We start from the raw sequence: 25,790 nt of genomic DNA, 5'->3' as shown, positions 1-25,790 counted from the left end.
TGAAGGCTGTGGAAATTTCTTCGCACCTTTGTCAAAAATAAATGAGACGAGGTGAGGAAAAGACCCAGCTGAGGACACTATCGCAACCCAAGCCAATATTTCTCTCTACAAAAAACATTTCTAAAATACCCAGAGGTCTCTCAGCTTCTGGACTAACTGCACTATGCCCAGGGTGAGGTCCGGGGATAAAGAACATAACTCAACATTATTTCTCAAGGCTTTGCTGCCCAGTTCATACCATTTGAGCAAGATGAAAGAATTAATTTTTAAATTAGGCTTTTTCAATTTTGTATGCTTGCAACAGCACTTTTTCTTGCTCAAGTGATATATGCAAAACACACGAATAAGTCACAGATAGCTTTAAAGCCATTAGTCCAATCATTAGTGCTATTATGTCGAAGTACAATCACAATCCATCACAAGAATGGCAAAACGCACTGTCTGGCAAGCAGTTTTCTTCACTAAGTCTGTGAAGCATTCTCAATGCTTACAATACAGAAGTAAAAAAAAGATGACCCTTTTTGCTCTTCCAGCAAACAAAACACATGTGTTATGAACCTCTGGGTAAACGCTAAGCTGCCTTGTTGACACTATTGTTAAAGCAATGATGACACCATTCCATGTACACGTTCTTCTCCATTAAGCAAAACATTTTTTCTTTCATGCATCCCACAGATTGCTTTCTTATTCTATCTTGTCCCTCTGAATGGTGCTTTAATAGTCAATTTAACAGAAATTGGACGCACTCACCTAGCAGATGTGGTGAATGTCCCCTTCTCCTATATAGTCATGTAGGCATATATGTAAGAGGCAGTTCTACATGTGGGTTAACATTACTGTGCGTGACAAGACAACATCCTGAAAACATTATAGATCCTCTTCATAAATCACAGCACTACCTACTTCCCCAGGACAAAAACTCAAAGCCTTTACACACTGTTAAGTGCTAGAATTTTATTTAACGTGACTGGGTGTCACCTGGAGTTAAGTGTGTGGCGTTAAAAAGCTAAGATTCACGTGAAGTCAAAAGGCTGTGGAATTCAGAACTCATTCTTAATTCAAATGTATTTATTTATTTTTTTTACATCTTTTTAAGAGACCCACTGCTGAAAACTACATGCTTTGTCCGGACAAACTGCTGTGCTTTTCTGTTTGTTTCCTCACTTATACAGTACTTGTTAGGCCAGGTTAATGAGGCAGAGCTGCCCGAGTCATCGGACACTCTGTGCACTCCAAATCAAGATGCCTTTATTGTCGTAGTAAAGGTGCTCAGAGCTCGCCATTCAGAAAACACACAGGCGTCTTTCGAGATGCCCAAAGGCAAAGTCATGGCACTACAGAGTAATACTGTAAGTACGCAGATTGCAGGCAAGGTGACAGAGAATCTGGTGTGTTTCAGCTCAGACTCCACCTGTTTACAGCATCAGAGCACAGTCCTGTGTAGGTTCGTCTGTCTCAACGTACCAGCTGTCTCTTTAACAGCCTCCTCAGACCGTCTCATGTTTCTCTGCCAACAGGGCAACAGAGTGATCAAATATAACAGGACTCCGTGCTCCACCAACGTGTTTCCTATCCCCCCTGACCTTCCGCACTCCCTGCACTTTGATGGAGCACGGTCCTGCGACAGATGCACGTACTCTGCAAGTGTACTGCTGACAGGCAATGATGGAAGAAAAGGGAACGGAAAACCTGCACAAGGACCACACTATCCCACCCTGAAGAGCTGTGCTCTGCTCTCTAGCCTGCTGGGGCTCACAGCCACTGCAGAGTGAGGCTCGCATCCAATTGAGGCAAGTTTAAAAATGATACTACAGTGCTCTCACGCCCAAAAGCAGAAGGAGAAAGGAACTTGCAAAACAGCCTACTCTACTTTCAACTAAGAATAATGATTGTGGCAACGACAAACAGCAACAGGGTCAAATCTTAAGATCTCGTATCCTTTTTTTTAAAAAAAAAAAACAGTGACACTAGAAAAGGCAGCGATTACAGTCTGAAGAGAACCCACATCATGGAGCAAAAAACAGTGACGCGACACGAAGCGCCTAAAACTCTGTCCGGAAAGGTGCGCTCTCCTTTGTTCTAGTGTCAGTTTTTTTTTTCCAAGGAGGGAAAATAAAAACCGAAATTACGGAAAAACCAACAAAGAAGGTGAGAAAGAGGGATTCAAGCCAACAGAAAGCGCAGTAACTCAGAGCAAGCCCCCTGGAGGGGTTCCACTCACAGGATCTCCAGGTCCCGCAGGGCTCGGAAGGCTCCATCTTCGATGCAGCTGATGTGGTTGCTGTCCAGCTGCCTGTGGAGGAGAGACAGGAGTCAGCGCTGGGGCCGGCAGCGACCGGGGGGCGGTGGCAGGGGGACGGCGCGTCGCAGGCTGCCGACCGCGGCCAGGGGAGATCCCGGCTGGCACTGTGCGGCCTTCCTCTGCTCCCGGTCCGTGTGAGGAAGAGAGAGAGAGGGAGCAGGAGAGAGGGAGGGAGAGAGGGAGAAGCGAACAGGAGGCTGGCTAGTGCACAGCCCGCCCTGGCTGTCAGCTCTCTGTAAATATTAATTGCATTTTCTCTCCCTTTCTCTCTCTCTCCTTCGTGTTTTTTTTTTAAAGGCAGAAAGGGAGTAATTTCATTACATTAGAGCACCCAATCCATTACGAGCTTTTACTGGGCTCTGTCACTGAAACAATTTCATTAAAGAAGAGGGCCTGTAAATCACTGGAGGTCACCGAGCTGCCCTCTCAGACTCAAAGTGCCCGTGTTTCCTTCTCTCCCTTTTACTTTACTCTGCAGACCTACGTGTCCCCTACAACCCCCCTCCCCAGAAGAAAAGGAAACGCGCATCGGACGAGACAAAAAAAGAAAAGCAGAGCATTTGGACGGTCGGCTAATTCGTTTATACTGAGGGCTCTGCGACTTGGTGCCCTTTACGGAAACTGGATTTTGGTGCCTTGCTTCTGGCGAGAGAGAAACCAGCCAGGATAAGTGCATCCCCCCAGAGAGGCCAACCGACAGCTGTAGACCTTTTCAGAACAGCCAAAAACAGAACATTTTCTGACAACAGGCTGCCTTGTCAGACAGGGATGACACATCACTGCTACACACAGGGTTTTCAAAACTTAATGCTCTGCTGTGATAAAACTCACTACTGTAAGTGTGCCTCAGCTTATATTGTCGAAGAAGGGTGGCAGCATCATTTTCTGTTGCCCCAGAAGCTGGGGTAATTCCTAGTTCAGGAGCTGAACTTAACAATAAATCTCTGCGTGAATAAGAGAGAAACCTTCAAGAGAGACAAAACCTTCTGGACGTGCCCAGTATCATCTAGAGCGAACTGATCCACAGGTTCTATAAACCCCCTTACTTTCCACAACCGATCTGGAAGAAATAAGCACAGGCTCACTTCTGGTTTGAGGTTTAAAGCACGTCCGTACTTTGAAACCCAGAATTTGCTCAATCTTAAGAGAACTGGAAGAGACAAGGGAGGGTCTCGGCTTTCTTGGATAAAGAAAAACAAGTCCACTACATTCTCAGCTGAAGGGCTTTGTTTTGTTTCTGAGTACAACAGTGACTGTCCCTTCATTCAAACGTGGGTCATCTCTTTATTCTGAGGGCCAATGACGCAACATGTTTTGTACTTGCAGACACAAAGCCTTTAGGACAAAGCATCTAATGCTTACTTGAAAAACACCTAATTAACAGCATTTCTTGAGTTATGTATCACTCTGTGCATAGCTGACTCTGTATGTGCTGCAAGAAATGAGGACTGAGTGCACTTTACTTGTGGCGTTTCACTCCTGAGAGCACAAGCCCTTCTTGAGACAGCTATCGATCACCTGTCTTTGATACTTTGCTGTGTCTGATGGAAGAAGTGCGAATTTTTGCTCAGTTTGCGTGGTAGGCGCGATGAAAGAGATGTATGCCTGAGCAGTAATTTCCTATGGAGTGGGGAGCTGTTTAAGTAATGTACTGTTTTTTTTAACATAAGAAATACTGTAAGTCCAATGATCTCACTTTCAGGGCTCAATATTAGCACAGCAGGCCTGTGTGCTTGTCTGGCGGATGTTTCACATTCGGGGAGAAACTCCACGGCCAGGTGTTTTACCTCCCTTCCATGACAGTCATACTGGGAGGGGCTGGGCGGGGCGAGGGCACACACTCAAGGGGCCTGCTGTGCCAGGTCCATGCTCCCAGCGCCCGCGCGCCTCTGGCTTCGCGGGAGGTTTCTGAGCAAGAGCGGAGCATGAGCCTGTGGCTCCCTGGGAGCAGCCGAGCCTGCAGCTCCCTGCCGTTCTGAGCCAGAGGGAACGCGCTCCCACTGAACATACGGCTTTGGCTGAAGTTGGCTTGGTGCCGCTGAAGCGCGTGTAGATGAGTCTTCCTGCAGCACACTTGTTCCTTTTTCCGTGTGAAGATGAATGAGGATGACGGTGGGGAGGGGCTGTGTGTGAGAGGGGGCAGACTATGAAAATCCTCTAATTAAATTTCTCCTAATGTAATTATATATGCCTTTAATCATCCCCACATTGACCGCCTTTGGCAGTATGATGCTCCTGCATTGTCAGCCTCCCATCTGCAAAACTATTAGAGACAGAATGAGAAACAAAGAGACTATCCAGAACAGGCCCTACAGACGCAGAGCACTCCACTGTTATTTGCAAGAGTGCATCGCAAGCAGCAAGAGCCTTTTTTACAACCACTTTGGGGATTAAAATCTCCGAGATCTTATCTGGCTCCCTCAGTGGGTTTCTGAAGGACATGACAGTCAGACACAGGGGAGAGACAAAGGAAATTAAAACCAGGGGAAATATTCTGATTTATGTTTCTGTTTCGCTTCCAAATCAATAGGTATCGATTTGAATTTTAAAGGAATAATTGTGTCAATTACCCTCACGCCCACACCCACCCCTCCTACCCGCTGATAAGGTCAAGGGAACCAGACCTCACGGGATGGTGAGCTTTTTCATTATTATCCCGATACTGCACTGACCCTGCTGGATTTGCATGGTAATGGTGCAGTTTTACCCCCCACACACCCTGTACTTTTCCTGCATGTGTGCTGTTTCTCGAAGCCTGTTCCCTCACCTCGCTGTCCCTACAGCTCACAGCTCTCACGCCATGATTTACCACCCCGACCTTTGAGGAGAGCGGGTGCAGAGCTACGGTGCACCTGTGCCAGAATCGCTCTTAACTGGTCTAGCTTATAACAGGAGCCACTAAACGCACGGAGTGTGGAATTAGTAAAAGCTGTAAAAGCCATCTGCGGCAACCTGTGTTTCTCAAGCAACGCGCTCGTAAAGCACAAAGTGACGGCACCTCTCGCCGATGCGCGATGATTTACACAAGCTGCAGCCCGAGCGAGGATAGGGAGCTGTGGAGCAGACGGCTTTACGAGCCCCCGGAGAAATGCACAGTAGCTTTCTCACACGGGGATCATGACGAGGAGGAAGACTCGGGCTGAAAGGCAGGAGTCTGATTGATGCCCCTGAGCACGTCACCAAGCTACGGGCCCGTTTCCTTTATTACAGGTCTGGCATTCGAGCGACACGCTTTGGGAACATGCTCAGCTCCAGCTTCTTTGAACTGACAGCTATTAAGCAAAAAAAGACCATCTATCACAGGGACTAACAATGTACAGCTGCCACAGCTGCTGTGATTGTCATAACACTTTGGATATCGACAAAAATGCAAATTAATTACTTACAGTAGGTCAGAGCTGCCCTAATGTGGTGCTTGTGAGGTACAGTCCAGCAGGCTTCGTGTCTCCACCAAGTAACCACTAATAGCGGAATACCTCAGGGAGAGGGTTAATTTGCTTGATAAAGGCCTAATTGATTAATTGTAACGAATGCAATTGTTCTAAAGTGTTTTGATTAAATGTGATGTGACCCTCATGCAGAGGTCTGAAGGTGCTGATGGTCCCACAGATGCCACTGGAGCGTAGCCCTTGAGCCCTACTACAGTCTTCTGAAAAGCTCTTTTCACAAGCTGGGGATCTCTTGAGCAGACACGCTATTCCTGAAACAGATTCCTTGATTTTCAGAATGGCAAGACAATGAAGTCCCCTGTGTACCTGCCAGACAGGTACAGCAGCAACAAGAAGTCAAGAAGATGGACAGAGCAGACATACTCGGCAGGTAGCAGGAGACAGAGAGCAGTGCTGCACAGACAGACCTCTTCAATCTGCCCTGACACGGACATGCAGGAACAAATGTTCATATTTCACACCGGTGGTGCACCTGTTGTATCGAAATCACAAAAGAAGTGAAGAGGAACACAAAGATCTGTTATAAGAGTTTTTTTTAACAAGCAACCTACATTTTTTCGTGAAGGACCTCCACCATAACAAAACTTCAGGTCCTTACCTATTAATCCAGTAACCTATCTACAAAACAGTGTGGCTGTATAGCTTTACATTTCTTTTTAAGAATGCATGCAATTTACTGCAATTTCATTCGGCACAGCACATAGTAAATGACTCTACATGTACAGTCATTAAGGCATGGAACGAAAATTTAAAAAATGAAGAATCTTTGAAGACTCATTTAGGATGGCCCTTTAGTTAGTGTACTAACTGCTATGTAGAGTCTCCTAAAAGAAACATACCAAGCATAACAGTCCAATACTATCAGCAATGGGTACATAATCACACTTTTCGGGTAAACTGTACTATACCTAGAAGGAAACAAATATTTAATGATAAGTGAAGTACTGACCTTCGTAATGTAATAAGATGAAAGAATATTGATTTGACGTCTCCTTCGTTAATGATGGCTGCACGCTGGAGTTCAGCGATACCCTGACAGTGTGCGTTTTCGTATGTTGTTTACTGAACTGGTGCTGGGGTTTAAAACCTGTGTTTTGGGATGCTGGACCCCAACCCTAGGAATATTCTGCATATTTAAACACAGGACTCAACTGTAGTGATGGGGGGGAGGGAGGAGGACAACCAAGCGGGTTTCACTCCGGCTGTTCCAAATCCTCGTGAATCGCCCAGCCGTTTCTCAGAGCTGTATATCCTGTATCAGACCTAACTCTCACACCACCCCTCCTCCTCCCCATGCCCACCTGTGCGGCTGTCCGGTGGGCCGGCCCTCAGCCAGGCAGGGTTCGACAAACCCCACTCTAACCAGACACTCAATAATCGTCCTCCTGGGGGGACAAATCTGACTCCCGGAGCTTCCCTATGCAGTGCAGGAATTTACTGGGGGGAGCAGGGTGCGGAGTGTGGCTTCCCAACCCCTCCTCTTTGGGGGGAAGGAGCAGCAGGTTTGCTGCCTTTCTCTTGGTGGGGGGGGAGGGGGGTGGACATTAAGCCTAATGAAGCAAATGACAAAATCAATAAGCTCCCGGGCCATAGCTCTGTCAGGGCTGTGATGTTAACCCCGGCCCAGTGGGGAGTGTGGTGCCATTTGTGAGGAGTAATTAAAGCCAGTGTCACAGGGCTCTGATGGAGGGTCCCTTATTCTAATTGGGCTGGGGGGGAGGGGGTGGAGAACAGCTTCTCCGTCTCCCCGCGGCCTCGTTCCTTGGTCCCAGGAATCAGTTTTGAAGGGCCGTCCGCTGCGGCGGTGGTAAGACAGCGCACAGCCCAGCCGCGTGTGGCTTTGTTTGTTTCTGTGGTCACTCTTACAGCGCGAAATAACATGAATCTGTTCACGCACCACCTTCCTGCTTTTAGGACCCAAAGCAACATTTGGGAAGGTGTCTACAGTCAATTCTGCAATGTCTTGTAGATGATTTTTCACAAACACGCAAAGGAAACCCATTCTTCTTTCTGTAGTTAAACAGAGCCAGGACCCTGGCTAAACAAACTGATGTGACACAACAGCGAGCACAGCCCAGGAAGTCATGCTCACGAAGGCGGACGATTGTCAGACCACGGTCCTGGGAATATCGTCTGAAAATTGGCAATTCCATGGGTGTCCAGAGGGGTGCTCATTTTCATATGGCTGGGTTCTGTAGGGATTTCACCCTGCAGGGTTTCTGTCAGCATGATGAGGAGCTGAATTCCCACTCAAAAAAAGTAGAGTACCACCTGTGTTCTCTCTAAAATGTCTTTTTGATTTGTTTCAAAAGGAAAACTGTAGACGTTGTTAGGCGTTTTGACAGGGAGACGTTTTTGATTGTGTTTATCTAACGTCTAATGACCGACGATTGAGAAAGGACCTAACGACTACTGGCTGATAAAACAGGCTTTCTGTTTCTCATTCAGTCAGTGTATCAAGATGGTGATGGGCATTTGTTTCAGAAACCTTTTACAGCACAGACAAAAAAAAACAGCTCTTTAACAGGGCCTGTTTGCCTTTCAACAGAAAGTGCTGTTAACTCAGAGCCCAGAGGAGACACATTGCCCTATCGGAATGAATGAGGAGATGCAAACAGTCAGGGGATCATCTCTCTGGGGTCAGACAGGCTGGTTTGAGAATGACACAATCCTGACTGATAGTCTTAAGACCGGGATGGGTGTCTCGTCTTTCATATGACAGCATCTCCCCAGCACAGGCACTGAAGCCGGACTCGTTTACAAATGTCACTATGCCCCTGCCCTGTTCCATGCCACACACTCCTCAATTCCAGAATAGTTTTCTTCTTTTTTTTTTTTTTTAGAAGAAGAAGAGTTTGTGTGAGGTTGTAGTCCAACAGTAAGACCCTGTTCTCTTAACACTGATTGAACTTTACAAAGTAGTTCCTTTGAAAGAAATGAAAGCAGGAATGGACACCTCAGGATGAATAATATTAAAATATTGTTCGTGAGCCATTCTCTAATTGTATAACGCTAAATAAGAAGAAAAGTTCCAACCATTTTATGTATCATGTTTTTTCGTGTTTGTCATTCTCAGTTGACATCAGAATATCTGTCCCATCCAACATTCAATCAGGTACAACAGGCGTAGAATTTCAGCCTCTGACGTGTTAGGAAATGACAGCACCACCACCGACAGTGTGACCCTTCTGATTTAAGCAGAACCTTAAATATCTTGTCCGGGTAAAAAAAAACTGTAGCCAGGGCTAGAGGAGTCTCTAAATAAAACAATTGTCTGTCATGACGCCAGATAAGTTACCACAAAGATTGGGAGGAATGTAACTGATTTACACAAGGCCTGCCATGCTTGATTCCTAACTACAAAGAGAGCTAATGAACCATTTAACATCAATTCATCAACAAGTCTCTCATTAATTCCAATAAATAATCAAGCAGCTTGCGCCCGAATGCTGTCGTGACGTGGCCATATTACTGAAATGTGATTCTGGTGGTTTTAGGCAATCCAGAAAGTTTATTACACAAAGGGGTGGAAAAAAGGCTTCCTACGGTTGGAACCATTTCAGTTTTTACGAGCGGGAGGATTTTGTGCTAATGGCCCAGAAGAAACATTACAGCACATCTATTTACCCATGTCCAATGCCGAGCGCTACAAAGCACAACCATCTAAAAAGACTTCTGATTCTGTCTTGTGTATATTAAGCCAGGGCTGGAAACCACAGACAGGTTTTTGGCCCTTATCAGAGCTCATCAGCGTGGTAAAGCCGTATCCTGACGAGTGCATATGAAGCAGATTCCAAATCCAATCTGGCATCAGATGGGCACTGTAATCCCAACTTTAGCAATCTACCTATATTGCTATTACTATTATTAAGAGGAGAAGTATAGGTGACCTCCCTGTCCTAGTTTTGCAACCCTTCAGCACACATGCAAGGTGACTGTTCCACTGCAGTCATATTCAGACGTCCATCTGTGACGGAACACCTTGCAGTAAGTCAAGCAGGCGGTCACAGAAGTCATTAAAAATAAACCAGAGTTAAAACAGCTGTGCTCACTTACTACACTTACCACTCCGCTGCGAGCAAAAACCTTTACAAAAGTAGACAAAACATTCGACAAAAGGTTGGCAAACTAGTTTTACGTGAAACTCACCGCTAACAGTTTTAAAAACATACTTCAATATAAACAAGTGCAAACCAAGCTGTGATACAGCGCACAGATAAGGTTACAATTATGATTACACAAGCACAAAGGACATAGATTAACTGCTACACTAATAGTCTACAGCTCTACAATAACCGCTACTAACTCCTCCCCAGTGCCTCCTGATGGGCAGGCAAGAATCCACTGGAAACACAGCTGAGTCTGGGTCTGTAACTCGACACAACATGGCAGAACAACCAGCAGATAAACACGGCAACGAGGAAACATTGTGGTTCCACAACAATAGAGAATACACAACAAACACTGAACTCTGAAGCTCTGCCTCCAATACTCAACTGAAAATATAGTAACACTAGTCATAAGAGCAATCGTGAAAATGGAAATGCCAAATAAATGCTGCCCTTTTGTTTTTTCTGTGTTTTCTGGGTGACGGTGAATGCAGACCTCGATAATGAACAATGAGTGATAACGAAAACCCCAGAAAGACCTCACGAGAGGACCTGTGATGAAGACATGAAAAGTCCTTTGTCATACCCTCCTCCGCGGGAGATATAGTCTTTGGAATTAGTGAAATGCCAAAGAAGGCATGGTCTTATGAAATTAATAATAAGCAATTAGGGGAGGCCCACGAGCCAGTCAGGGTCATAAATATTTGCCTACCCTGTGTGGCATACCCTTGATGCTGCACACATCTCTTCAGAATGACATGGATGCAGAACAGCCTGATTGCTGCTTGATGTATAGTAGTCTACAACGTGTAGAGCTCTACTAGGTGATGGGGGTCTCCTTTCAGAATGTGCAGTAGCCTCCCTTTGTTTTTTTCAAAAATAAATATAGTGTACCGCCGAAAAACCACACCACAGGAGATTCACAGTTTCCTCTCCGCTGAGGGCTGGAAGGTTTTCGTCAGCGTCATTTTGCTCCAACCACAAGACACTAACTCTGCACTAATTACTACCCTGCGCCTTCCAGCTCTCAAGAAGAAACTACAGGCTTCCTTGCTCCTCAGTGTTCAGTCCCAAACATGTAGCAGACACAGCAACACAATCAACACAATGACAGGACATCCACTGACGCTATGGTAACAACTAAGGCCCTCTGATCAAACGACATCGACTTAAACATAAACATACAGTACTGTACGTACACAGCTTGAAGCTACCAAATGGCTCCACGTAATTTCCCACTTTTAAAATTCCTCCGAAACCAAAAGGAATAACCATAACAGTCTAGGCTAAATTGATGATATTGATTCATTAACGGAGGAAACAATCCTATTGTATGTCAGATACCATTTTAGGTTGAATTAAAAACCGCCATACAGTCATGCTGTCTTTAGGACAGTAAGAATTTAACAGTATCTGTTTAGTGAAGGGTTAAACACTCAGTTAACATTTCTCCCCAAGCTGTGGGTCATTTTTATTTTCAATTCAAGTTTTATTATCCTCTGGGGGAAATTTGTTTTATGGCACAGTCCAATACTACAATAAAAACAGGAAGATAAACATTACCAACAAAGACGACTATGCAATAGTGTTACAGGAGATAAGACAGTTACTTAACATGGTTTGAGAGCAATATTGCAGGGGGATGAAAGATTCCTGAGTCTGTTAGTGTTACACCTGGGGGCACAGAGGCGTCTCCCAGATGGGAGAAGTGTAAATTCCCAACGGAGGGAGTGTGACACACAGTCCATAATGATTGTGGGCTTTTTTACAACCTTTTGTTTGTAAAGGATATTTAAGTTGGTTTGATTTGCCCTAATTCTTTTGCTACTTATTTTTGCTAATTTTCCCAACCCATTACGATTAGCGGTACCAATGTTACCAAACCAACAAGTGAGACAGTATGCCAACACCCTTTCAATAAATGAAAAGTGTTCTACCTTGAAATAGCTGAGTTTCCTAAGAAAATAAAATAGTCTCTGTCAGCATTTTTTTATAAATGGTGTCACAACATCCATCCCATCTCAGTTTTTTGTCCCAAGTATTTGTAGTCACTGTCTGGTCAAAGTCTACAGTTGACTACAGTGACTACTGTAGGTTGCAGTGGAGTTGGACTTTTCCTAAAATCAATAACAAGCGCCTTTGTTTTCAAGACATTTAACTGCTAAGAAAACTCATCGCACAGTTTGGTGGGAAGGGGGTGATGCGTTCTCTTGGCCTAGGAACACAGAGCTGTGTGGAAGCTCTCGCTCGGCTGTAACCACTACACTCCCTACAGAAAGACTGGGCTGCTATCCCAGCTCCGCGAGGCGGCACGCTGCCGTCTGCTGCCACACTCACAAGTTCTTGACGTTGGTGATTCCTCGGAAGGCTTTGCGGGGAACAGCTTGGATCTGGTTTTCGCTCAGGTCCCTGTTGAACACAGAAAAGAAAGAGACGAGCTGTTAGCGAACAAGAACTCGTACGGACTTCACCTGGTCCACTATACCATACCACGCATTGGTTCCCCCTGAGCACTTGGCTAAATCACGGAGATCTTCACCAACCTCAGGACAGGTATGATCTGAACTCTTTAATTATTTGAGAACATTATCGTGCGAGTCCAAAAAAACTTACAAAGGTTTGAGAAAGTTTTTGAGAATAAGACACGGATGTGTTGCACAGTGTCCCTGACCATATACTTCAGGCCTTGCATAATACACAAGGCTACATCATGCTCCTAGAGAAAATCAACATCATATTATATACGTAGCATTATAAGTTGCATTAAATAAAACGTCTTTATAGACAGAAGAGAAAAATGGAAGATCTCTGTCATTTAATTTGCTCAGGCAGATCTGTAGAACTATCCTTTTAAACGCTGAAACAATAACATTTTTTTCTCCAACCCTCTGCAAAAAAAAGGGCCTATATGCTAAGCTTGCAGAAAGAGGCAGAGCTCTGTGCATTGCTGGCTTACAATATCACTGCTCTTTCTTACCTTTCTAATATGAGCAGAATTATTTCTGACATGTCGCGATGGGTTTTGCTTAACTTTATTAAACTTGTTTGTTTGTGGATCCTCGCCGGCAAACGTAATTTTGAAAGCCGGAATGCAATTAGGAGAAGAGGAAAACAAATGGGATGTGGAATGCCTGTACGGTAACCGCGGTATCTCTCCCAGTCATGCCACTAACATGCTACAGAGAGGAACACTGATTGGGTTAACCTCTGACCTTGCTGCAGCGAACGTGGGTGCGAAAGTAACAGGCAGGAGTCCAAACAGTAAAGCTCTGTTGAAGCTACTGTCACTATGGATTGGCCGTAATATTGGTAACGATTTCCTCTCAGAGCGATTATAAAATGACATTGATTAAGATCCTGTTTCTCTTCAAAAAATACAGGGTGCCTTTTTGGGAGGGAATCAAGGGAGAAAATATGAATAGGTTTGGAATTTATACACAGTAAAAATCTGGATTCTTTTTTTCCCACTTTTCTTATTTTATGGTACATCCTGGCCTTAAGTAGATCCTATATTTTAGCGTGTTTATCACGCTGCAAATCTATCAAACTTAAAACGGGCAGAAATGCTGTGCATCACGTCATATCTCAGACAACTGGAGTTCAATACACAAACACAGAGGTGCCTAATACCTTTCTTTCAGGTACAAATGTTGCCTTCACTGTACCTGAAACAAGGTTATTCCTTGATTTATTCTCAGGTTCTAAACAGTTAACTAATTTTAAACAGCGTGTACCATCATGTACCGTACCAACCTAATCCTTCGGTGCAGACCTATTGGCTGTATGTATTTTAACTTAGGATATGTACTGTACTACTGACAAATCAATTGAGATAACAGAACAATATTTCAACACTTATACTAGTGTTTCTAATATCCAATACTTACAGCTTTTATATCATTATACCATAATACTATAATATACAATAATAAGAGTGTCAGTACTGCATATTGCAATTCCATGTGTGCCACAAAATAACAATATTTCCCAAACACAGCACCTGAACAGCTGGGTGAATTCGTCACCCAGGTCACGCTAAGCCAGTGACGAGCTGATTTAGGTCTTTAGGAGTGGAGATGGAATGAAAACCAGCGTGGCCTATCCCAACTCCCTTCAGGAGTCCACATCTGAACCGCTACTCCACACTGCTGGGCGGAATATATACATAAATATACCTCTTCGTATATATATTACGTGTTTGTTTTTGGTACAGACAGCTCCTCTTTGCTTCCACAAATGTAAAGCAGATTTCTTTCTGTTTAAAAAAGAACATTCCACTTTCTTTATTTGCTTCTTTTTTTTTGTGTGTGTGGCTTTTAATTTTTTTTTGCTTACTGGAGATCGGAGGCCCCCATATGTCTTGTATGAACTGCAGAGGAAAAATGGGTTTTATTGAGCTGCAAGATGCAATAAATATTTTATTGTTTTGTTTGCTTTGTCAATTTCATTTTATTTTTTTCTTCTGCCACCTCCTCCCCCCTCCCCAGTTCAGACAAAACAGAAGGAGCTGAGCTGAATAATAAGAGTCATTAACATCATCGTCTCTTCCCACTCAGGTGTCCTTCAGTGACAAGCCAGTGTAGGAAAACACGAGTGAAGGAAATGGAGTTCATGATAGCAGCGACGGTAATGAATCCCCCCTAACATCAAAAACAATTCGAAGTGAATTATCTTGCTCACAGCAGGCTGTGGACCAAATGTGAGAATATTTGTGAAGCAATTTCTCCTCCGCATCTACTGCGCCTAACAGAAAACTAAAACAAACTAAAACATCTGACTTGGAAAATAAACCAGACATGAATGATTCGGTCCCAACGTGTCCGGTCTGTTACCCAGGGCTGCTTCATACAGCCTTGCTTTCGAGAAGAGCTAAGAGGCTCTATTTTCGAAAAGGGGGGGGAACCACACACAGAAAAAAACACAGAAGCAGGACAGGCTGTATGATTCTTGCACAGAAACAAATCCGATCCTAAAAAAACATAAGGTGGAATAAAAATCCCATATTTGTTCGACCTGTTGAAGAGCTAGCAGCGTGGTGATTAATACACAGACACGGACTGACCCCCCTCCCCCACCCTCCAACATGCTCAGGCTGCCCAGTTCTGAGATAAAAGCTACCCTGAAAAATGAGGGAGTGAATCAGTCTCTCTCCAGTGACAATCTGCTTGTAAATTTAATTAATTTGATTTTCCTTTTTGCTCTCCTCTCCCTGACTCGCAGGATGGCTGCCATAAATCTCCCAAGACTTCACCCTATTGATTCCATTAAAGACTCCCTTGTCCAGACAAGCTGGCTGCAGAGCAGAGCATGCTGGTGCTAGGAGATGAGGAACATACCCCTGATCTGAAGCCCCAGCCACACGAGGAAGCCAGGCTTGCAGGCACAGCTCCTTAACGACAGGACCAAAAAAAGCAATGTTTTTGTCTTGTTAGAGCTAAATAGTCAAAAGTGTAGAATGCAAATCAGGGGCTGTTATGTTAATGCACTACGTAGAGCTCTCTTTGGGACTCATTCAGAAATTGTGTATACACTCTTGGTCATGAAAAAGATATTGCTGCACTGGAATCAATCCAGAGAAGAGTAACCAGACACATTCGGGGAGTTAAGAGAATGTCCTCCGCCGATGGGCCGAGGAATTGAACCCTTTCAGTCCCCAACAGATAGCTATGGAGGGGAACCTGATTCAATATCCTGCAAGGAAGGGATAAACCTAAAGTAGTGGGATAAACCGAGAAGCGTGAACCAGGGGATGCAGGTGGAGGCTATGTGGAGGTGCTTTTCGAAACCAGAACAGAAATGCCTCTCTAAGCCTGCTGGATGAGGTCCTTGGATCAGTTAACTCCCACACGGGCCAGAGGGGCCGAATGGCCTCTCGTTTGTGTCCTTTCCTGTGTGGTTATCAGGCAATTCTGGACTGGCTGCGCCGTGTGAGAAAGGGTACCTCCGCATTTGAACATTGTACTGATGGAACACGATAATGAATCCATCCCCGATCGGAATATCATTTATTCCGGGAGAGGGCAGCGGCACCTTGGATTTAACCGCCGAAGAGCTGGGCTGAGGGTGGGAATACGCCTGGAGAGGACACATTCCGTCAATGTACAGTACACACACTAATTAACCCAGTCAGCAGGAAGGGGGCAGGAAACTACAGCAGTCTGAGGAAACCCCAGCAACCATTGAGAACATGCAGACTCCACACAGACGCGTTCCCGGTCTGGAGTTTAACCCAGAACCCAAGAGCTGTAATCTGGCAGTGGTAACACCCACTTAACCATGCCAACAACTAAATCTGATACAGCTTCTAATTACTGGGGATTTATTCCTGTATTGACCCATGGAAAATCACTGATACTAACTTTAGGCCTAATAAAAGCTAATTATAATAGCATACTAGTTACAAAGAATATCCATATAAAACCAAATACATCAAACTTTAAACCCATTAAAGGCTTTCCCTCTAGTTTTAAAACCTCCTAAATCGGTTACACTTCTCCCAGACCGTCCTGAAGTAACCGATCTGCTACATGGATCATGATCATTCAGGAGAGGTGGAAAGAGGTGAAGGTTACCTAACAAGTTACCTAGCAAGAAACAAAATGGCCCTGCTCCCGGAATCTATTTTCGTTACGAGAAATGTCCTACACGCCAGACCTGAGGCTGCATCGCTGCTTGCTGGGGGCTGAGATAGGACACTTACTACTACAGCCATTAGACACACACTGGCGTTGCCTGCTTCATCGTTAGGCTTTGGCAGAAGATCGAGACCCCTGTACAGACCCCAGTTTGGCCTAACACTTCCCCATTCGATCTCCTGCGCTGACAGGCTGAAAGAACTGAACTCTTTCACTCTCGCACAGATGAGGCTACGAGGGGACCTGATTCAAGTCTTTCATCAAAGGCACTGGGAAGGTCAGCCCAGTGGACTTCTTTGGAATAGGTGGAACATAAACCAGAGGACACACAAGGGGTACGTATTTACTTCTTTACCCAAAGGGCTGCGGGAGTATGGAACAAGCTGCGCAGACGTACTTTTAAGAAACGACTGGACGAGATCCTGAGATCAATTAGCTAAAGAGTGAGGGAGATAGACCAAATGACCTCCTCTCGCTTGCAACAGTTCTCATTTCCTAACAGGATATCAGGGCTGAAGAAGGACATTTTCCTTTATTCTTTCTTTCTCTGGTGTATAGGAGTTAAAAGGAAAGGCTTTTTTTAATAGAACATACCGGTGCAGTATAATAGATGTCATTAAGCTACAGCAGAATTTTCTCTGCATTTAATAATGTGCAATTTGGAAACCGTTCAGAATCATTACTGGTTTTTTTTGTCCTCTCACAAGTTGTCTCCTTTGCTAAGTCAAAATGGCCATCTGTCTCTCTCTCTCCCATCTCACTTCTCAAGAGCACATTGCAATAAAGAGTAATGCCTCAGCTGCTGATACTAGTCCCAGACTGTCTGAGCCTTTTTTTTAGTTATTTGTCAAAGTTTTTTTTTCTTGTGGGCGATACTGAGCTTCTATTCTCTGCGCAACTAAATTGAATTTCAAACTCCACAGCCTCTGAAGAACAAACCCTTCCCTTCTGCAATGAGTGTCCTTTCCAAACGAAGACACAGTAAAACTAAACCTACAGTGACACCAAATAGCGACACTGTACAGGTTTTCGGAACTTCTCAGAGTTCTGGTGCACTTGAAACTTTAATTCAGCTGGGTGACTTCACAGATTATGGTCATGCTGTCCTGAAACAAGATTGCAACAGAGACTTTAAGACAGACGGAGGATTTCACTCCCCTTCAAATCCTCTCAGCTGTAATTGTCTTCCTAGAGCTAAGTATCTTTTAATTAAGCTAAAGCATAAAGAAATATGTTCCCTCCGAGTTTGGTTCAATTGTTTAGTTTCTGAGCTGTGGTTTACATTCTTCTTTATTTTATCAACAACAGTTTCTTCAGCAAGAGGCTGGCTTGTGAAAATAAGATTGTCAGAACCTTTTCCTCACGCTGGGAATGCATTATACAGGTTACTTCTTATTAACAGAAAATTGAATTATTAAAAGAGAATGGGGGTTAGAACAATGTTTGTGCCCGGCAAAGAGGCCAAAAACCATACATGTGCTATTTTGGATTGGTGCACAAAACACAATATTCCTCACACGTTTTCAGCTTCTTGGGAGTTTTCAGGTTTTGTCGTAAAGTTTCTGTTCAACACCCTCAGGGGTGTGCAGTAACTTGCTCCACTAGTCACAGAAGCTAAAGCATCTCAGGCCAGTACTGAAAAGCAAAGCTATTGCTTTCATGTGCAACACTACGTGCAAGGCTGGAAGGGTAGCATAAAAATGCACTTTAAACTTGGCAGTAACAAAGTATTTAATATTGACAGTTCAGACACAGCCCTCTCTGTGAACACGTCAAACTCCTGACAGCTGCTGAGGATCATGGGTGTGCTTTTACGCAGCCCCCAGTTAGCCACTTCCAGAGAGCTCGTCCACAGACGTTCTGTGGCCGTGGAACACACTGTATCGCTCCTGTCGGTCGTGATGCTACAAGGGAACAAGAGAATTGAACTCCCGAAGCCTCCTTATTAGATAAGTGAGCACAATGGCGATCCGATACCGTTTCTCCTCTGTCACTGCTTTGAAAAGGTGCCTCAAAGGAAAAAAAACAACACAAAACGTTGGTATTGCAGGCAATCAAAGCTGAGTGGATCCACTTTGTCTGCTGCTCAAACCATTTAACTTTCTGACCTTGCTCAGTGTCTTACATTTACCCCCAAGACTTCTTGATTTAATTAGCTCCCTGCTTTATGAATAAAAATATTCCACTATTGATCATCCCATGAGCTGACACAGTCTAAGCCGAGACAGGCTTTCGGCTCATTACTGTCCCGCGCTTTTTGAAAAAAAGAGCCACTTCTAAATCACCCTAAATGGGCTCAAATGCTCCCTGGAGTGCTTAAAAGCTCTCCGCTAAATTCCCTGCCATTCCTTCGCTGGTCCAATGAAAGCACTAACGTATGGAAATTATAAATGGGAACAGTTTTTTCCCTTGTAAGTATCTATTATGTTTTGTCGATACTTTAATTAAATTGGACAGTTTAATGTGATTTATCCCAATCCATAGCCTTTATGGTTATAAAAGCCTTTTTGGCTCCAGCCCCAAAAAATGTCGAACAAATTTAGATGAGTTACAGAAGACGAAAAAAAGGAAAAAGAGAAAAATAGTTATAGAGGTTGGGCACAGTGGGTGATTTGTTATTGGATAATTTGCGTTTATTTCTGTGCAGCAATTTTCTTTTTTTTTTGTCTACGCAGAACTAAACGATGTACCAGGCTTTTAGGGACATTTATTGCTGCAATAAAATACCAACTTCTAGAAGATGACGAGATCCCATCGAGTCTGTCTGCCTCGCGGCACAAACCTTCAAAACCTGGAAAAGGGCAGCAGAGGCTGAAGCCACTGACATGGCACCTTGTCCTTCAAGAGGACAATTGTGGCAGAGAGATGGATACAGCGTCGCTTGCGCCTGGCATTCAACACCACGATGGGGATGGATTGCACTGGAGAGGAAAAACAGTAGAAAATGATGTACTGTACATGCTAATCAGGCAGGGAAATTAAACTCGCTCTTCAGCCTGGCCTGGGCAGAGTCACAGGGAGGCTGACTCGGCTGTTCCTTCTGTCCCTGAATTCTCCATCCACTCCAGGGTCCCAAGGCGCCAATAAATAATATTTAAAAGATTACAAGAGGGGACAAGGGCAGGAGCTTTAATCCAGCACACTGCGTTACTATGGCAACTTAGGGCTTCACTGTTGGAGACCCAATTAACTCTGAGCAGCAGTCATTCCTGTACAAAGTGAAGGTAACTAAGGAAGAAATATCTGTGGAAATGGGCAAGTCAGATGAGACTGGCAGGACAGTTCCAGCTCATCAAGAAAGGCATCCTCACAAGAGGTTCCTTGGTTCACTTTAATAACTTTTAGTGCAATGGAGCCACAGAGGGCAGCTGGTCACATCTACAGTAATACTCCAGACTGTCACACTGAACCCGTGGGCAACAGAACCTTTCACTCATCAACTGCAGAGAGCTACTGCAGGCCTTCCTTTAAAGCCAGGCTCTTTGACCTGAACGTCAAATGGAAACTTCGTGCAAACAATGCCTGCGCATGAACTCTTTGATAAACGGGCACATTCACACATCACACCCGAAGAAGGCTCCACAGCCGAAACGTCGTGTTTCCTTTCTTCTCTTTTCAGCAGGGAAAAAAACCTTTTACTTGTTCCCTTCCACACATCTGTTTACACACACATTCAGACAGCTTGCCATACACCCAGAGCTTCACTGCGTGCATTGCGATACACACTGGCTGATGCAGGAGGCTGATATTTATAAGCCACTATGAGTGGCTGAAAGCTGGACACTTCTGGTTTGCAGCCTGTTCAATATTGTATGATAGGCTTCAGCATGAATATACAGTCTATGAACAAATACTCTAATGCATGCTTAAAGTCTAGGCAGCTGTATAGTTCCATTAAACATTTCCAGAAATGGTGTCTTTGTGATGAAGAGTGCTGTCTACAGACTTGAGGTTTCCTTGCGTAGTGCAGTATCTCTGCCTACTAATTCCATGGCTGTTCCAAATCCCAGCCTTTCCACACTGGCAGTTTTAGCACACAATGCATCACGGCTGAACTGATAGGACTCGGCGGGCCTGAACGCTAAGTGCCACTATCAAAGACAAGCTAATGTGAAATAAAAACAGCATGTGGAAAGGCAGGAAGAGCCGATTCATTAATGTCACATGTCCTCTGCCGATGAGCAGGCCAAAGGGTTTTTGCCTGCTAAACTGTGCCAGACTGCGCTGGGTACAAAGGAGCTGTTGCACCTCGGGGACACAATTCAACTCCATCTCTGGGGGTGCAGGGGATTTGACGGGGTGCTGCTGAGGGTGTGTTGGAGTTTGAGGGGCAGGGGGGAGTGGGGGTGGGTTGGGGGATTTGAGATCCTGGGGTCTGTACTTATTTTGCGACCTCAGTGCTCGTTTTCAGTGGCTGGCGTGGAACAGGACCAGTCCTGCAGTTTCGGAAGCCCACTGGCACTAAGTGAGGTAAGACGCCATGTGGCTTTGAAGCGGATCTGCCCACAGAAGAGGAGGAGAAGCAGTCTGGGGAGCAGAGGGGAGATCCCCGATCGGGAGAGCCGGAGAGGGGCACCAACAGAAGGGAGCTTTTTTCACCGAAATGCAGGAGCCCAAACACAACGGAACCTCGGAGTGCAAACGAGGGCTCGAGAGCCTCTTCTTTTGTCCCTTGGAGCGCTCAGCAGTCGGGAGAGCTGTCGAGGGGAAGTGGGCACAGCCAGCGCGAGGCGGGGAGGCCGTGGTGCAGCAGGCAGGACAGTGGGACACAGCGCCTTCTTGTGGAGAGGCCTCTGCACTCCGGCTCAATGCTGTCAGGTGGTGCAGTATGCTCTCTGGCACACTTCAATGCTGCACAACACGTGGCTGGCTCGTATAGCATGCTATATATCGATTATATACCCTTACTTAACAACTGACCTTCTATGCAAAGATGTATGTGTATTGTTGTTCCTCTCTCTTTCTTCCTTTCTTTGTCCGTCTGTACCCCCACACTGCTGCTGTAAAATCAACGTGCCCCCCCAGGGGTAATAAAGGCTCTCTCTATGCGACACATTTGCGTTGCTATTTAAAGGTAACATACTGCAGGAAACGCTACAAACAAGAGGAGGCCTTCTGGCACATCTAGCTCATTTGATCGTCGCTAATCGACGCACGGATCTTAGCCACCCGTTTCTTGATGGAAGCCAGGCTATCGGCTTCGGCAGCTGGGCTGGGTTAACTTGCCCCCTAGTCCCACAACCCTTTGAGAAAGCGACTGCCTCCCGTTCTCGATTTCAAACGCGCTTCTGTACAGTTTCCTCTTCTGTCACAAGCTTTTAGGCTGCAGGATTTCTCACAGTCCAGCAGGAGCGAGGCAGGGTGATGGCAGGCTGTTGGGTGGTTCCTCCTCTATCTTAATGCGGGGCTAATCTCTTTATAATAGCCGTAATCCAGTTAGCCGCACTGAAGGGCTGAGATGTCAGGGTAATTGAATAACAACCCCCAAACTGCATGTGTTTGAAATACAGCCCTCCTGAAGCCCTCTTCTCCTTTGTTGAATGAGAGGGAATAGAAACAGAAGCCCGCTGCATCTACTGTTCCAGGGCAACTACAGCTCCACTCCACTGACAGCACCGTCCTGCTGCTCTTGAGCTTTTCTGCTGCAGGAATCGTGACTCATGTTCTCTGTGGGCCCGGGACTGAAAACAAAGTGCGCGCCAATGACTTCATAGTGGCATGAGCTCACTAGATCTATCGAATAGTTGGAAGTCAAGAGCCGTAAAGACGTAATTATTTCACGAGCAACGTGCACTTCAAGACAGAAAAATGGCACCAAAGAAGAAATTTCACAGTAGGTTAGGAAGTTTGTGTTCCGTAGCTTTCTCAAACACGCAGGCAGTAGCTTCGAGCCCAGCGCAGAGCGATGTCTGTGGCACACAGACGTCTTTTTCCAAACTGAAGAAATCGAGTACAGGCTCAAGACCTAAAGGAAATTTAAAAGGCATCTGTAAGACAAAATAAAACAGCTCACTCACGCCGATATTTATTTATGTCTATTTTTGCTTGTTTGACTGACGACGGACGAGGCAGTACAAATCTTCCGGTAGGGGGTTGCTTTTTTGCGTTTATTCTGGTGTTGCGAGTCACGCCAAAGCACAAAAAAAAAAAAACTTCCTTGCACGCCTCACAAAGAAAGCCCACTTGGGTGAGGCAAGAAAGCAAGGGATTTTAATTTACGCAAAAGCTGTTACAATTCACAGCGCCTGTTAATAGTAAGTGTACTGCCGAGGGAGCAGTGGGTCAGGAGACGTGGGAGAGGTCAGCTGGCGGGGTGAAGACAGTGTCCACAAAGAGTGTTTTGGAAAGGAGGTCGCCATGGAGAAATACCTCACCAGGGCTGCCTTCTGGTCAGTCATTGCTTGACCTGTAATTTTGAAAAGGGCAACAGAGCGCCGAACCCTCTGGCAATTAAAGCATAACGACCCTGACATCATAAAAGCGAAGCCAGAAAAACAGCGGGGCAACACCCAACTCGAGGGACAGACAGGAAGGGCACGTCTCCGGGGTTCAGACCTGCCCTTACTTGTTGCGAGTGCTGCTGTCCTCACCAAGCGTGATCTGAAAGTCACCCTCTCTTAACAACCCCCTTTCGTCACCACGGCTGTAAAAGCCCCTTCAAAACAACACCGCCAGAATCAAGTGTCTGGGACGGAAAAAACTATCGTACAGAACAAAACCGGGTGTGCTTGAAGACCCCCAGAAGCACAGTGAGCAAGCATCACCCCCACACCGCGCACAGCCTCAAACACAAATCGTACCTTTATAAACTATGGACTGGCGATAGCCGATTATGCATTGCCTCCCGAAATCGCCAATACCTGAAATAAAACTCTTTTGCGGAAGAGAAAACTCTTTTGCGGAAACGTAAACAACTCAGAAATGTTTCAAAGTATCACTCCTTTACCTTCTCCCTCGGCGACTTGTTTCATCGGGATTTTACTTTGGACTCAAGTGAGACATTCCCGTCTGCAGAACTCGTTCACACCCGACGGGCCATGTCTGCCCTCCACTTTATTAACACAATTATTGATTAGAAATAATCCCTTGTCCCCCTTTGATAGATTAAAGTCCTAACTCCTTTCCCGTACGCGCATGGAAACTATATATGAACCGTTTTCCGACAGCAGCCTGATAGTGCGGAGTAAACAAACTGACCCTCGTTGGCACGATGGAGCTTAAGTGCACATTTGTTCACAAGGCGGCGCTCTAGGGCTGCTGAAACTCGTCAGAACAAAACCAATTAACCTCGAATGATTCAGAATATAGCAGTGTATGATACAGAGATTATGGTACAGGGGCCATTATTATTTTCTTGCCCACTCAGATTTGACAATATTAGCATGCTCAGTATCTTAAAATGTAGATCAATTAGTTATTTTTGTAAATGCAAACATATAGATGGTGCTTTTTTGTACCAGGATCAAAAACGCTGTTACTTTTAATAATAAATAATACTGATTACTGATTTTTAAATAATATATATATTATTCTATATTGTAAATCTATATTTATATTATATTCACTGAAGATATCGCTAGTAGAACATAAAGGTTCACCAATAATTGATCAATATTCATTCATTTATTTTTTAGATAGAAAATAAATTTGTAAAATAAGCTGGTTCGGTGGGAATTTGGGGGAGCGAAATGGGCACCCACAAAGTTGTGCTGCAGCGTGACAAAGCTCTCTCCAGCACTCCAGGAGTGTCTTGCGGCTGACAGACCAGGATGGGCCGCGTCCCGTCTCCTGCTTGTCCTGGCCTGTCATCAGCCTGGGCTGCCGAGAGTCAAGAGCTTCACCAGCCTGCTGGCTGGCTGCTTAATAGTAGCCTGGCAGGAGCTGTCAGGGTGTGGACTGGAGGAGGGGTTTCCCTGCAGCCTCCTCTGCATTTACTACTAGTTTAGTGGCAAACGTCAAACTGTGTCACTTTCTGTGTTTCCCTGGCAGAAACAGATAGCACAGAGGTGGCTGCCAATTAGATATCAGCACGACGATCAGACTTTCCTCTGTATTTCTCTCCTCTTCCTCTCTCATTCCTCTTCCTCTCTTCAGTGCACTGCCGCTGTTCGTCTTCAAGAATCTGAACTCTTTATTTGGTCCTGCCCCTTCCACACTTCTTGAAAAACCATGAAGCGATCAGGAAAGAATGTGCATGAAACAGCATAAACATGAACCTGATGTCACAAGTGGAAACTGTAGAAGGATACTTACACTTGAGCGCTATTGATTAGAGCTCGTGGCAACTAACTACCAAATGGACTAGACGGGCTTTGCTTGTCTGTTAAAAGAGAATAATCATTGGGGGAAAGAGTAAAATACTGATGCCTATCTTTCTGTATCATGCCAACTTTGTGGTGGAATCGTTGGAGGAAATCCCCCTGTTCAGGGATGCTGTGCATCATTTTGAAATCTATATCCAGGGTACGTTAGGACTTACTTGACAGTTTTATTTTGTAGAAAACATTGTTATTTTGATCAGCAGGACTACTTACTCTCCAAATAGGCAGTGTATGTCAAAACCTATGCAACAATGAGATCAACAATTCTGCTAAATATACGCCCAGGGTAGTTACAGTACCAACACCCATGAAGCACAGACGAGTTTAGCCTGTTAACCAAAGCTGATAATTGAGCAGGTAAATGTCTACATTTTCCAGAGTCCTTGGCTCAATAGGTTTTTATTAGTTGTACAAACTAAACATATATTACAAAGCTTTGCACATAGTCAGGAGGATAAAATGACATTGCTTATAAAATGTGATAAAAGGCAGGAATCATCTTTAATATTTGTCCTCTGTGAGTGGCTCCACACATCCTTATGTGAGCAAAGCCATGTATTCTAGCTACACGGAAGCTAGATCAGAGAAAAAGTTATAATATTTAGAATTAAAATAAATAAAAATGCATGCTAGCTTCACAATAACTGTCCAGAGCCCCTTAAAAAGCGCTGGAGGGATCTCTGATATTCGTCATCAAATGTACAGTATCAATTCCCAAAACTCACTCCTGCAAAGTCCCATTGTGTGCTAGGCAAGTAATCTAATCACCCCAGGCGCTGTCAGCTCTTATCTGCCAGGCTGCTCCCTGTAAGCTCTTTATGTTGCTTTAGATTTGTATCTTGAGCTTTCAGCCACTTCTGAGCCTAGTCCTCACCACCACAGCACACAGTGAGGGTCTGGTAAGGCTCCTGGAGATAGGCTATCAGCGTTCCTATCTCCCTCTCTTCACACAGTCGTCACATCTCGCCCCGCCA

The 25,790-nt window shown here is 44.9% G+C and overlaps 1 protein-coding gene across 3 annotated transcripts in view; it reads right to left on the bottom strand.

The window, feature by feature from the left end:
- Nucleotides 1-25,790, bottom strand: part of slit3 (slit homolog 3 (Drosophila)) — a 181,783-nt gene that overhangs the window by 62,395 nt on the left and 93,598 nt on the right. For 2 of the 3 annotated variants that reach the window (XM_088604744.1, XM_088604745.1), the window contains exons 5-6: nt 12,198-12,269; nt 2,222-2,293 (exon numbers count right to left, since the gene is read on the bottom strand). In XM_088604744.1, coding sequence (XP_088460870.1) covers nt 2,222-2,293; nt 12,198-12,269 — 144 coding nt within the window. Of the gene's footprint in view, nt 1-2,221; nt 2,294-12,197; nt 12,270-23,441; nt 23,668-25,790 lie in introns of those variants that run through there. The other variant, XM_088604746.1, reaches the window with a different exon arrangement.

This window comes from Lepisosteus platostomus, chromosome 13 (assembly GCF_059453375.1).
Source record: "Lepisosteus platostomus isolate fLepPlt1 chromosome 13, fLepPlt1.hap1, whole genome shotgun sequence".
Taxonomy (NCBI): Eukaryota; Metazoa; Chordata; class Actinopteri; order Semionotiformes; family Lepisosteidae; genus Lepisosteus; species Lepisosteus platostomus.
Note: the sequence above shows the minus strand (reverse complement) of the source record. Positions and strands in the feature narration are given on the sequence as shown.